Source organism: Ochotona curzoniae, unplaced genomic scaffold, assembly GCF_017591425.1.
Source record: "Ochotona curzoniae isolate NIBS_2020 unplaced genomic scaffold, NIBS_Ocur_1.0 scaffold_3890, whole genome shotgun sequence".
NCBI classification, from domain to species: Eukaryota; Metazoa; Chordata; class Mammalia; order Lagomorpha; family Ochotonidae; genus Ochotona; species Ochotona curzoniae.
Window position 1 is genome coordinate 35,604,042 of NW_024467115.1, and position 13,553 is coordinate 35,617,594.

General features: G+C 46.7%; 1 protein-coding gene across 1 annotated transcript in view; it reads left to right on the forward strand.

Annotated features, from left to right (window-relative positions):
• The window catches only part of SNX9 (sorting nexin 9), a 93,504-nt gene that overhangs the window by 63,528 nt on the left and 16,423 nt on the right, over positions 1 to 13,553 (forward strand). Inside the window, exons 6-10 of the mRNA XM_040965242.1 lie at positions 653 to 800; positions 1,918 to 2,002; positions 5,652 to 5,777; positions 5,869 to 5,986; positions 11,786 to 11,916. Coding sequence (XP_040821176.1) covers positions 653 to 800; positions 1,918 to 2,002; positions 5,652 to 5,777; positions 5,869 to 5,986; positions 11,786 to 11,916 — 608 coding nt within the window. The remainder of the gene's footprint in view (positions 1 to 652; positions 801 to 1,917; positions 2,003 to 5,651; positions 5,778 to 5,868; positions 5,987 to 11,785; positions 11,917 to 13,553) is intronic.

The following is a 13,553-nucleotide window of genomic DNA, read 5'->3' on the forward strand; positions in this document are numbered from 1 at the left end:
TTTGGGCCGTCCTCGACTGCTTTCCCAGGCCACAGGCAGGGAGCTGGAAGGGAAGCGGGGCTGCCGGGATTAGAACCGGCGCCCATATGGGATTCCGGGCGTGCAAGGCGAGGACCTTTAACCACTTGCGCCACCGCGCCGGGCCCAATACATATGTTTTTAAAGCAGAATTTCAAAAAGTTTATACATCAAAATAATCATGAACTTTTTGAATTAACTATACTCTTGCACTGTAACTTCTCCAGCTTTTTAAAGATTTATTTATTTATTTATTTATTTATTTATTTGGAAGGCAAAGCAACAGATTGAGATCATCCACTGGTTCACCCCAAAGGGGCTGCGATAGCCAGGTCCAGGCCAGGCCCAAAACAGCAGCCAACAACTCTGTTCGGGCTTCGCACATGGGTGACAGGGACCCAAGTACAGCGCCATCTATCTGCAGCCTGCCTGGGCGCAGGAGCAGGAAGCTGGATGGATTCAGATCTGATAAGGGTGCAAGCCTCACTGCAAGTGGCAGCTTAGCCACTGCACCACAGGCAGGCCCCTCCAGATGTTTTTCAGTGGGCTAGCTCAGATGGTAGTTAGTCTCAGAAAATGTGGTCATCTTATTTTTATTTTCTTTTCTGACAATCTCTTCTGTCCCCGCTTCTAGCTACTGCTGACGATGATGACTGGGACGAAGACTGGGATGACCCCAAGTCCTCTTCGCCTTACTTCAAGGATGCAGAATCCTCTGACGCAGGTGGCGTCCCCCGAGGCAACAATCGCAGCAGTGCCTCCATGAAGCTGCCCCTCAACAAGTACGCACGTGGGTGGGGACGCGCGCTTGTGAGGGTCAGGAGCAGGAGTCACGGTGCTGGCTCTGCACTGGGGTCTCGGGTTTGGGGCATGATCTGATTGTTTCTGTCTGGATCTGGATTTGGAAGCTTATGGCTGGAGGCCATTTTACAAGATTAAGCAAGGAAATAATTATTATAATAGTCTTCCATTTTTACTTCTAACTTGATCAATTCAGTATCAATATGAAGTTTCGTTTCTGCTACTAGAGGAAAGACAAGCATATATATGATGCTAAGGAGAGGTAGAGATACTAATTACTCTTTAAAAATGTGCTGTTGCATCTGTCCCTCCTCAGGGCCAGGCATTATACAGAACAGTGGTGTATGTCTGGTATCAGCCATGTGCACTTTGTTGACACTCCCTGTTTTGCTGTGGGACACACCAAAGGCCAGCGAAGCTGGAGAACTCCGACCTCACGCAGGCGGGCAGTGCCCTAAGCTCAGCTGTCTGTCCCCACGTAGACTTTTCCTAAATGGAAACATTTAAGTGGTAGTAACTTGTAGGTCCCTGCTTGACAAGAAAGCACAGGGAAGGGATAATCTCTGCACTGATTCTATGTGTGGGGTCTTATCAAACGACATCACAGGGTAGTCAAAGGCGGGTGTTGGACTCTGGGTCTAACCAAGGAGAGCTTTCTGAAGGTGGAAGTGTTTGAAACCAGTGGCAGCTTCCATGTGCTTCCCGCGGTGTGCTGAAAGGCAGCTAGCATTGCACAAGTGCTGACAGGCGGCCACTCAGTTTGCTAAGTGCTTCCTGCCCCTGTGAATCTAAAGCCCTCCAGAAAAGGGCACCCATCTCTGCACTGAGTGATAAGGCTGTCTCAGGCCTGGCTGTGCCACAGCAACCCTTTAACACTGAACCTTCTAGGGTCAACCTGCCCTCCTCAACTCACCGGGCCTAATTAAGTCACTAATTGGCTGTTGAGCAATCTGATTGCGTCGGGTTTTCTTTACTGTGGTTTCCTAGTTCTGGTTCACCTGAAAGAAAAACAAGGTTAGAACTGGTGTGTTCAGTAAATGTGGGTGAGAGCTGTAGAATTCTTGCAAGGAGTGATTTACAAGCATTCATCTTCATTAGATTTCCTGGATTTGCAAAACCTGGAATGGAACAGTATTTGTTGGCCAAGCAACTAGCAAAACCCAAAGAGAAAATTCCAATCATTGTAAGTTTGTTTACTTTCGTTTGCTTTCTTTGTGATTAAGGTCCTTTTTGGAAAAAAAAAAAAATTTTTTTTTAAACCTTAAAGTTAAGAGGGTTAATATTCTCTTAGAAAGTTTTTTGAAATGTATTAAATGTCCCCATTAGAACTGATTGTATGTTTATATTTTAGGCATATTAAAATTAATTGGCATAAATTAATGCCTGTCATGTTGTTAGGCATTTTTTATTTTCATCTTTTGAATTATTAGTATTGGACCAACAACACTCATTCTATTAAGAATTTTCACTTTTTAAAATATCTTTAAATATATTTTATATGTTGCCTTTCTTTACCAGCCTGTATATTTAATAAATTCAATTCAAATACTTGTGTTTCTGCCGTTGCAAAATGTACGCATATTATTTAAAAAGGGGGCTTAGAAAATACTTAGCATTTCTTCTAGTCAGCGAGCTGTCAGATGAAGATAAAGGGCTAACAAATAGAGTGGCAGCGGTGCCCACCTCGCTAAGTGGGCTTTTGGCCCAAGGGTTCCATCGCCCACAGGCCCCAGTCTTAGTGCCTGCATCTGCTCCTGGGTCTGCCCTGACTTCAGCAGAGACCTGAATTGCTTCCCGGCTCCCAGCCTCAGCCTTGCAAGCCCTCAGCTCTTGCGGGCATTGGGTGGTGAGCTAACAGATGAGCCGTCTCTCTCTTTCTCACTCCCTCTCCCTCTCCCTCTCAAATACATTTTTTAAAAAATATGTCTTAAATAGCTTGTTAGCTTGATAAAGGTTAATATACAATATGAAATAGGTACTTTGATTATCCCGTATTTGATGCTGATACATTTTCTGTCTAGATGATCTCTAATTGTATATTCCAAAACAAAATTCTAGAAAAGAGATCCATAGCTACTTTTTTGGCCCTGTCAGTTGAACCTGTAAGCGCAAGATGGGCCCTGAGTGTAATCACTGTGGTGAAAAACCAGGATAAGAAAGACCTAGTCTTGTTCTAGAATCCTAAGGCCCAGGGAGCTGTGATAGACCTGCTGGGATGACTCCGGGGTCTTGAATGACTTGTTCCACATCTTTGGGAAAGCTTGAGATTCCGGAAACTTCCAAAGGGAATGCACTATCCTTTTCTCCTCAAAATGAATTGGAATAATTCTTCTCAATAGTTGAAGATTATTTTTTCCTGTTTATTGCAGATTTTAAAGAGAATGTATATCATTATTCTTTTAATTAAATTTAAAACTGCACATAACCAAAAGCCCATGGTCCTGACCCTCAGGTAGTGAGAGGGGACTTTGTCACAAGCATGACAGTGGTGAAACAGAGCGAGAGGTGTACCCCTTGCACATCCCATGAGTGTCAGGATGGACCCATTGAAACAGAGCGAGAGGTGTACCCCTTGTACATCCCATGAGTGTCAGGATGGACCCATATCCCCGGGGGCAGCCTGCCTGTCCCGACTTCTGGCTGGAGCAGGAAGCTGAGGAAAGCCATCGACATACAGGAAGTCACGGCATGGCCTACCTCTCTGTTTGGCAGCACAGTAGCCTCACCCTAGTGGGACTGGCCCATGGGCCAGTTGGGCTACTTCTTGGTCCTTGGTCACTGACGGAGGGTCCCCACAGATGGCACAAATTCCCAATCTGGAGCTTAGGAGAACTTTCTGGATGTGGGCTTCTCCGGGGTGTCATCATGCTTTGTTCTCAGTTTTCTCTTTAGCCCCTTAGTCAGCTTCTCTGCTGCCCAGCCATCTTCCTGACCTGATAACCTCTGGGATATAGGTGCAAAGGCTTATCCCCATCTAAGTCAGAAGTGACATCTTCCATCCTTCAGAGCAGATGGCACTTAAGTCTGGAGAATTGTGGCTGTTTAATAAAATAGGCCATCAGAGCTCCTGGACTTTCCTACCCGATCCTGGTGTCCACTCCACCTGCACCAAGAGTAAGGGCTAAAGTGCGTCTGTCCAGCCTTGCCTCTGAGAGCTCGGCCTGTACACATGCTCACTCCTCCTCTAACTCAGTCTGACTGCAGGATTGAAGTCTGCCTCATAAACTATTTCATCCCTCCTTGAATTTCTGCATGGATGACTTTTCTAGAAATAGTGTTCCGTTTGCAGTCCCCATGTTGCTTTTCTCACCTTTTTTGCTGGATTGTAATTTAGTGTTTTTCATTTTCCAATCTATGAAAATACGCACCTTTAACAGCTTGAAACATTTCCATTGCTTTTTCTATCTTCTTTGGTACAAATGATTGTGATATTCTGGGTCTCCGAAATCCGTAACTGTGATGATTATAAAATGAATGAGCCAGAACCAGTCTGGGACTAGTGGTGAAAGAGGCTGCCCTCCAAGAGCCTGTGTGTGAGCCCCGTGATCCAGGTTTCTCGGTAGCTGCCTTTGTGGCCTCAGACACAGCTCTAAATAAGATTTGGAGGGGTTAGTGCTGTCGCACAGTATGTTAAGCTGCTGCTTGCAGCACCAGCATCCCATATCAGGCCAACTTGGGTCTGGCTGTTTTGCTTCCCAACCAGCTCTGCACTTGGGAAAGCAGTAGAAGGTGAGCCAGGTACTTACCAGGTTCCATCTGGCCCAGCCTCGGATGCTGCAATCATTTGGGGAGTGAAACAGCCAATAGATCTCTCTCTCTCCTCCTCTGTGTAACTCTACATTTCTAGTAAGTAAATAAAAATTTTAAAGGATAATATTTAGGAATGAACAGGCTTGCGATAGCCAACTTCTTGTCACTTGCATCTGCCACACAGAAACAATGCATAGGTCCCAAACTTAAATGCTTGTTCTCTGTGCCCTACATAGATTGTGATTGGTTTCCCTGCCAAGCCTCCCCTCCAGATCCCTGCGGAAACCCCGGTAGTCCAGTGTGACCTAATAAACCTCCCTTTAAGCCTTTGCCCCAGTGGCAGGGAGAGAAGGACAGTAGAGGCCCACCAAGCAGTCGTGATACATGGGGCATGGAGAGAGGCACCTGCTGTGCTGTGCAAGGCAGTCCCTGGAGCAAGCCGCTAGCTGGCCCGATTCTTGCTTTGAGGCACCACACAGCTCCATCGCCAGTAGTGACACACAGATACAGGCTCTCACCCATCTGGTGAGCCATTTCAGTACTTAGGACAATGCTATGCACAGTTTACCAACTTGTCATGAGATAAATACAGCAAATGACAGTGTCTGATGACAATTTGAATTTACTGAGAAACCTAAGTGTGTAATTTTATATTTCACAATACCATTCTTCTAAGATAAATTGGACCTTTAAAAAGAAACTAGTCTATTACCGCATACAGTGTGAGATAACTGGGCAGAGGGAGACCATGAAGGTTGGGGGAGCCAGTCTCCAGGGATGGAGTCGCCCATGTCAGGAGCAGAAAGCTCTGTTCTAACACAGGAGCTCTGTAAGCATCGCACCTAACAGGAATCGAGGCCATTCACGGAAGCTGGAGTACCAGGGCTCCGTGGGTCTCAGTAGAAGCTGGAGTACCAGGGCTCCGTGGGTCTCAGAGTAGAAGCTGGAGTACCAGGGCTCCGTGGGTCTCAGTAGAAGCCGGAGTATCAGTTCTGAAAGCGCATTTATTGATCTGATGGACAGCAGTTGTATTTACTGTTTTTCCATGTAGCACAATTAACTTTTGCTGGGATTTTGTGTAGGTTGGAGATTATGGCCCAATGTGGGTTTATCCTTCCTCTACCTTCGACTGTGTGGTAGCAGATCCCAGGAAAGGCTCCAAAATGTACGGTCTGAAGAGCTACATCGAGTACCAGTTAACACCCACGGTAAGGACTGTTCCCGCAGACCATTAGCCTGACAGAATCTTTTCTTCCATTGGCATTGGTAACTCTTTCTTCTCTTTCCCTTGTTTTGTAGAACACTAATCGATCTGTAAACCACAGGTATAAACACTTTGACTGGTTATATGAACGGCTCCTAGTTAAGTTTGGGTCTGCCATTCCAATCCCTTCTCTTCCAGATAAGCAAGTCACAGGTAAGTGTATTTCACACTGAACTCTAGGTGCCAGGTGCAAAGGCAGATGATCCTCTTGTAGGCCAGCAATGGCATTTTCTGCCCTTCAGAGCAGAAGGCAGCCAACTGCGGGATAGTGGTTATTTGTGGTGATGAACAGAGAGCTGGAGCAAATTCCACGTAAGTCTGGAAGTTGGAGAATGTTTAATAAAATTTGCTCTCAGTATGAATTTTAAATCCTGGCAGAATCATTCTCTTATTTTTCCCAAAAGTGAAATAAGTGCATTTTTGAAAAGTGACAACTGAAAACATAGACATGATCTAAGTGGCCTAACAGGGCAGAGTGTGTGACCGAGGGCGCAGCGGGCTGCACACAGACCGGCTCTGTCATGTTCATTGCGAGTGTAATCATTGGACAGAGAAGCTACAGAAATGCCAGGTATTGATGAAGGTGCCAAGTGTTCTGCTAAATTGTTTATCTGCTTTTCCCCTTTTTCTTATTTGAAGTGCCACATTCCACACCCAGCTCCCTTGCCCCAACCCTGGGGTACTGCAAGAGTGCCTTGTAAATGCACAGTTGAAAAGGGTTTGCTGTGGGCCCAGCACAGTAGCTTAGTGGCTAAAGTCTTCACCTTGCACACCTGGGATCCCATATAGGTGCCAGTTTTAATCCTGGCAGTCATATTTCCCATTCAGCCTCCTGTTTGTGGCCTGGGAAAGCAGTCGAGGATGGGCCAAAGCCTTGGGACCCTGCACCCACATGGGAGACCAGGAAGAAGCTCCTGGCTCCTGGCTTCGGATCAGCTCAGCTCTGGCCATTACAGCCACTTAGGCAGTGAATCAGTGACGGAAGATCTTCCTCTCTGTGTATGACTTTCCAATTAAATAAGTAAATAAATATTTTTTGAAAAAATAAAAACAGGCTTTGCTGGCGGCAGCCGGGAGCGGTCGCTGTTTTGCTTTGATCTCTAGTCTGGTGCGGAGCCTGGACGATGAGTACTCTACGTTTTACAGAAGAGCCTGAGTGTCAGTGCTGTGTGCGTCTCAGACTAGAACCTGTGACTCGGAGGAATAGTTGAGAAGAATCAGGAGGAGTTTCAGTCTAAATCTAAGAACTGTTGAGGCAAGTCAAATGCACTGTAGAGGAGAGTGGTCGGGGGTGAGAGGCTTGAGCAGCCAGAGCCGGCTCGGCAGGGCACAGCAGTGACGGAGGCTCAGAGGCTGGCCGGGTCGAGCGGGGAGGGGTGGTCTCCGAGCCCAGAGGTCAGATCCTGTGCCGGCAGTTCTTAGGTTTAGACTGAAACTCCTCCTGATTCTTTGGGGCCTCCCACGCGGATGCAGAGTCCCAAGGCTCTGGGCCGCCCTCCCATGTTTCCCAGGCCACGAGCGGGGAGCTGGGAGGGAAGTGCAGCAGCTGGGCCTCAGACTGGTACTCGGTTACGAGGTATCGGATGTGCTGCGCTGTGGGCATGGCCCTTCACTGTAATTAGTAAATGGCTGCATTTACACTGGCTGTTTCGCTGCTTGTTTCTGTCAGTGATGTTTGTTCCTCTATTTCTCTTTTATTGTGATACTGTTCAGTGCCATTTTTGCTTACTCTTACTTTTGAGAAAAGATTGATTTATTTGTTTAAAAGGCATTGACAGAGAGAGGAAATTTTTTTATCCCTGGTTCCTTAAATGGCTGCATTGGCACTTCCTGGGCCACGCTGAATCCCAGAGCCAGAAACTGTCCAGGTTTCCCACACGAGTGATGCGGCCCCACCTATGGGCCATCGGCCACTGTTCTAAGTGCGTTCGTAGGGAGCTGGACCGATGGTGGAGTAGCCAGGACTCACGCCAGTGTTCTCATATTGTGTGCTGGCATCACAGGTGGCGGCTTAAGTATCTGTGTCACAGTATCAGCCTTTACTCTCATTTTGAAAACTAGAATTGTAATTTTTTTTAGTGGGCAGTCTATGGGACAAAATATGTACCTTCAAAAAAAAATCACAGTGCATTTTTAGATTAATATTAGCTTAATTTTAGTTAAGATGAAAACTTCAGACAACTCCATTCCTTTTCCTGTTTGATGCTGTTAGTCTCATATTTATTTCTTCTGTACATTGTAAATACAACATTGAAGTGGGATAATCATTGCTTTCTACAGTTTTTGTGTTTTAAAGCAGATATGGGAATAAATTAGAAGAAAAAACAGAGTACCCGTGCAGTTTTGCCACCAGCTCACACATTTCTGGAACTGTGTGTCATTTCTGCCCGTGGGTTCAAGGCACCCCTGGTGGTCGATTCCTTTTAGTGGGATGGACTCGCTTTACTAGTTCTTGTCGGTGTGTTATCAGTGGATTAGGTCCTCCTTGATAGCTTTATCTTCTCCTGACTTCTGAAGCACAGACTGCTGGTGACAGCATTCCTGCCTGCTGGCTTTTCTTCCAGTAGGATCAGGACGTATTTCCATGGCCTTGTGACCCCCATTATGTCTGGAGGTTAGTCAGCCGTTAGTTGTATTGCTGGCCCTCTCTCCCTCCCTGGCCCTCACACACAGGTGGCATCACACTCCAAAATTTTTATTTTTCTCCTAGGAGTTTAATTCTGCTGTATCTTGGTATGGATCTCTGTATTTATCCTACAAGTATAAACAGTTCATGGAGGTTCGTTGAGTTTCCTAAGAATCTAAAGTAAAACTAGCAAATTTAAGAAGTTTATCACCTTCTTCAAATGTTTTTCTGCGTTTTCCCTTCCTCTTCTGGGGCTCCCATTATAAATAATTTCGTCTGCTTGATGCCTTTTCAAGCTTGTTCTGCCCCCTGCCCCCTGTAACTTGTTTATTTGAAAGGGAAAACAAAACAGAGAGCTCACCCATCTGCTGGCTCGCTCCCCAGGTGGCCACGGCGGCCAGGCAGGGCCGAGCTGCAGCCAGGAGCCTGAACTCCAGCCTCATCTAACACGGGGCCGTCCAGCCCGGGGCAGGGCCGAGGGCTCTTGGTCTTGTGTTGTTGTTTTGCTTATTTATGCTTCATGTTACTTAACTCTTACTGACCTGCCCTCAAACTGACTGATTTCTGTCTCCTGCCTTCTTAGACGTGATGTCTGTTGTTGACTTGTCAACAGAATTTCCAGTTGTTTCTTCTAAAAAATAAAAATAAAATTAGTCTTCTTAAGCATTTCTGTTAATTCTTTGTATTTTTCTTTAATTTTTAACACAACCTTCTGCACTTGTTAGAACGTACTTTTTAAGATTTATATATTTTTATTTGAAAAGCAGATTTACAGAGAGGAGAGATAGAAAGAGGTCTTGCTTATGCTGTTTCACTCGTCAGTGGCTGCAGTGGCCAGAGCTGGGCCAATCTAAAGCCGGGAATCTGCAGCTTCTTCCAGGTTTTTCTTGTAGGCCGTCATCTGGTGCCCGTATGGGATGCCAGCTCTGCGGGCAGAGGCTAACATGCCATTCCAGGGTACCATGCCCTCTTAAAGGATGTATTTAAGAAACTACTCTGCTGACGTTTTCTGCTAACTTCAACATCTGGGGACAGTTAGAAAACTGATTCTGCTGACTGCTTTTTTCCTCAGTGTGGGTTATGTCTTGTTTCTTGGCAGAGGTCTTAATTTTTAGCTGAAAACATTTCTGAGAATATGTTTTAGCAACTCTGGGCTCTGGTTTTTCCTCCCCAGAGGTGGTTGTTGTTGTTTTCTTCTGCGTTATAATTGTTTGTAAAATGACTTACCAAGGCCAAATCTCTGAAATGCTCCCTCCGCAGCCCTGTTAGTTTTATGCTTACTTTTAAAGTGTTCCTGTCTGGCTTCCCAGGGTGCGGTCCCCTGTCCGTGTGGCGTGCTGTGGGATGTGATTGATGCATAGAGGCTCTGCTGAGCCATCTCAGGCCAGCGAGCTTCTGCCCTCTGTCAGCCAGCAGTAGGTGGGAAGAATGCATTCTGAGCTAGGCAAACGCTTTCAAGTTAACCTTGGTGTTTCACTTTCCGCAGGGGGCTTCTCTACGCATGTGTAGCCTCCAGGCTGGCGGCCAGGGGTGTGTGATCGGCCTGGGCCCTCTGCTGTTTCCCCTCCACCGAGAAATACATGACTCACCGGGGGGGGGGGGGCTTCTGCCCTCCATGTCCCCCACCTCTGGGTCCCTGCCGCCAGCACCACTATGTGCGTGGGCCTCTCCTATTTCTCTGGAAGAAGTGGATCTCCTCCAGACCCCGCAGGGAAGCTGCAGCTGCCAGTCCTCAGGCTGACTGCCCCGGCAGGACCTCTGCTGGCCCCAGGGTAGATGGGAGTGACCGGCACTGCCCACCTCCCCTGCCTAGAGCTCAGTGGCCTTTCAAGCATCTGCCATTCTCTAGTGGCTTTTGTCTGTGCTTGAGCCCTGGTTTGGTTGCTTCAGTCAGTGTTGTGCAGCTCTGCTGGTTGCTTTTTGGAGAGGGGGTTATAGATCCGCGTGCCTGGTCTAACTGGAATTTCTACTGCAGAAACCTTCAGCTGGAAGCAGCTTTTGTCTGTCAGGCTTTATAAACATGAATGTTCATTTGATGTTTAGTGTATAATGGGTGACAAACTGACTTCCTGCTTTGGAAACAAAAATACTCATTAAAGCCACTGTAGGACTGGGAGGAGCTCTAGGGTAGCAGCTTTCACAGTTGTATTCAGGGAAAAATTCTCTGCTATTCTGAATTTCAATATTAAAATTAAAAACAATATGGAGCAGGCCCAGTGCGGTAGCCTAGGGGTTAAATTCCTCACGTTGAATGTGTTGGACCCATTCTAATCCCGGCAGCCCCACTTCCCATCCAGCTCCCTGCTTGTGACCTGGGAAAGCAGTTAAGGACGGCCCAAAGCCTTGGGACTCTGCACCTCTGTGGGAGACCCGGAGGAGACTCCAGGCTCCTGCTTCAGATTGGCTCAGCTCTGATTATTGCGCCCACTTGGGGAGTAATCATTGGACGGAAGGTCTTCCTCTCTGTCTCTCCTCCTCTCTGTATATCTGACTTTAAAATATATATTTGGGGCCCGGCGGCGTGGCCTAGTGGCTAAAGTCCTTGCCTTGAACGCACCAGGATTCCATATGGGCGCCGGTTCTAATCCTGACAGCTCCACTTCCCATCCAGCTCCCTGATTGTGGCCTGGGAAAGCAGTCGAGGACGGCCCAAAGCTTTGGGACCCTGCACCCACATAGGAGATCTGGAAGAAGTTCCTGGCTCCTGGCTTCAGATTGGCATAGCATCAGCCGTTGCACTCACTTGGGGAGGGAATCATTGGACGGAAGGTCTTCCTCTCTGTCTCTCCTCCTCTCTGTATATCTGACTTTCCAATAAAATAAAATAAATCTTTAATATATATTAATATACATATCTTTAATATATATATATGAAGAGAAAAATTTCTATCCTGTGTAGCTTTTCATAGGCAGGAAGCACTTCGGTGTTTGTAAATACCTGTGTTGTTGAATGACTTAGTTCCACAGTCACTCCCTGCTCGGCTCTAGGGCTTCATGTCACCACGTCGGAATTGACCTAAGGCTGGTTTGTAAAAAGTGTAGTTTCTTGTATTGAAATAAGATTTGCTTTTGAATTTTTGTGCTTGTCAAAGATTTGTTAACATGTTAAATTAGAAGCTCATTCTTAACAATTCCAGGCTCTTGCACCTTTTCTGTGGTCTTGGAGCATTTGCTATGTTACTCTGTTTAGGTTAGTGGAAAGTCGTCGTGATTTGCTTGTTTCTAGATAGCTTTTGAGCAAGTAGCCAGTAGCCGTGTGAGTGGATTTCGGTGTAGTCATGACTGGTTGTCTGCAGAGCTGTGAGGCACGCTGCCATCTCTTGCAGGTCGCTTCGAAGAGGAGTTTATCAAAATGCGCATGGAGAGGCTTCAGGCGTGGGTGACCAGAATGTGCCGGCACCCGGTGATCTCAGAAAGCGAGGTTTTCCAGCAGTTCCTTAACTTCCGAGACGAGAAGGTGAGGCGTTCTGTTGCAGTCTGAGCATTGCCAATGGCCATATGCACACCACATCTATGTCTAAAAGACGTTAACATTGTTTGTTACTTTCTCCTAGGATGATAGCAGGACAGGAACCTAAATAGCATGGGGGTACTGCTGGCCACGGGGCTTCCTGTAGGGAGATGTTCGGCGTAGGTTAGGCAGGGTGGAGGATATGATGGGGGAGCAATGTAGAGACCAGAAGGAACTGGTACCCTGTGGAGGGCATTGTTAGCTGGGACCAGGGGTGGAGACCGAGGATCTCTGAGCACCTTGACCTCACCGTGCAGTGAGAAAGAAAAGAAAAAAGCCAGGGCAGCAGAGATGCGTCTCCTGTGGCCAGGTCGGTTTCTCACAACTCGGCGTCCCCTGCTGGCCGCCCCGTGGCAGTCTTCTGCCAGGACTCTGCTCTTTATTAAGATGGGGGGGGAATGGCAGCTGGAAATCTCATTATTTCCTGCTTTGGAAATAGTCTGCTCTCTGGAAAAGCTTTTACTGTATTTATTGTATTATGCTTTTCTCTGAAGATGTTTTTTCTCATTTCTCTCATAGCAAAAATGGCATATTAGAAAACACTTGGCAATAAGAGTATGAGTTAGCTGAGAAGGAACAGCAGATGCTAAAGCTCTCGGGATCTTGGAAACAATGTTTGGAAGCTGTTTGTCTTTAATCAGAGAATGTTGTCTGCTTGGTTGGGCTTTTTCAGGTAGCGGTTTACTTGCTAACCAGCATGGTAGCCAACTTTTCTCTGTTGGAGCCGACACCTTTACATTAAGTCGTAAACACTGGGGCTCCGTCTCTGTGTGTTCCCCAACATGTGCAGGCACTTGTCATAGTCTCGATAGACTTAGTGTCCCTTACGGCCTGTTTCTAGAGTTGACAGGCTCTTTGGATTGTCACCAGAGACCTGGAACACATGGGTCACTTCGGCACTTCGCTGAGTTGGCAGACACCTAGTCTAGCCTTATAGCCTGCTGGCACAAACCCTTGCTTTCCCGATGGAACGTGGTAGTTTGTCCTGTAGTTCCAAAGTTCCAGCGAGACTGGGTTGTTTGATCGAGTTCTGTGAATGTCTCATTACTTGGTGGTTAGAAAAGCTCCAGGTAACCCCATCAAGTTTATTGCCTTCCTGGTTACCCACAGAAGATACAACTGACTTCTCTTGTTGATTTGCCAAGGGTTTTATTTAGAAAGCACTCTAAAGTAATGTTTATGTATAATGAAGTTTAATAATGATTATAAACTAGAAGTAGTTGGCTCTATTTTTGGTAACTGCGATCTTCAAAACTTGACGGGGCTGATGCATTGCCATCTCAGGCTAAGCCTTCACCCATGGCGCTGACATTTCACATGGGCACGGTTCGTGTCCCAGCTGCTCCACTTCCACTCCATCTCTGTGCTAATGGCATGGGAAAGCAGCAGAGGATGGCTTAAGTCGTTTGGCCTCTGTACTTGTGTGAGATATGTGGAAGAAACTCCAGGCTCCTGGCTCTGGAAGGGCCCAACTCTGGCTATTGTGGCCGTTTGGGGAATAAACCAGGAGATGTAAGATCTCTCTCTCTCCTTCTCTGTGTATCACTCTGCCTATCATAAAAATAAATAAGTTTTTGGACCTG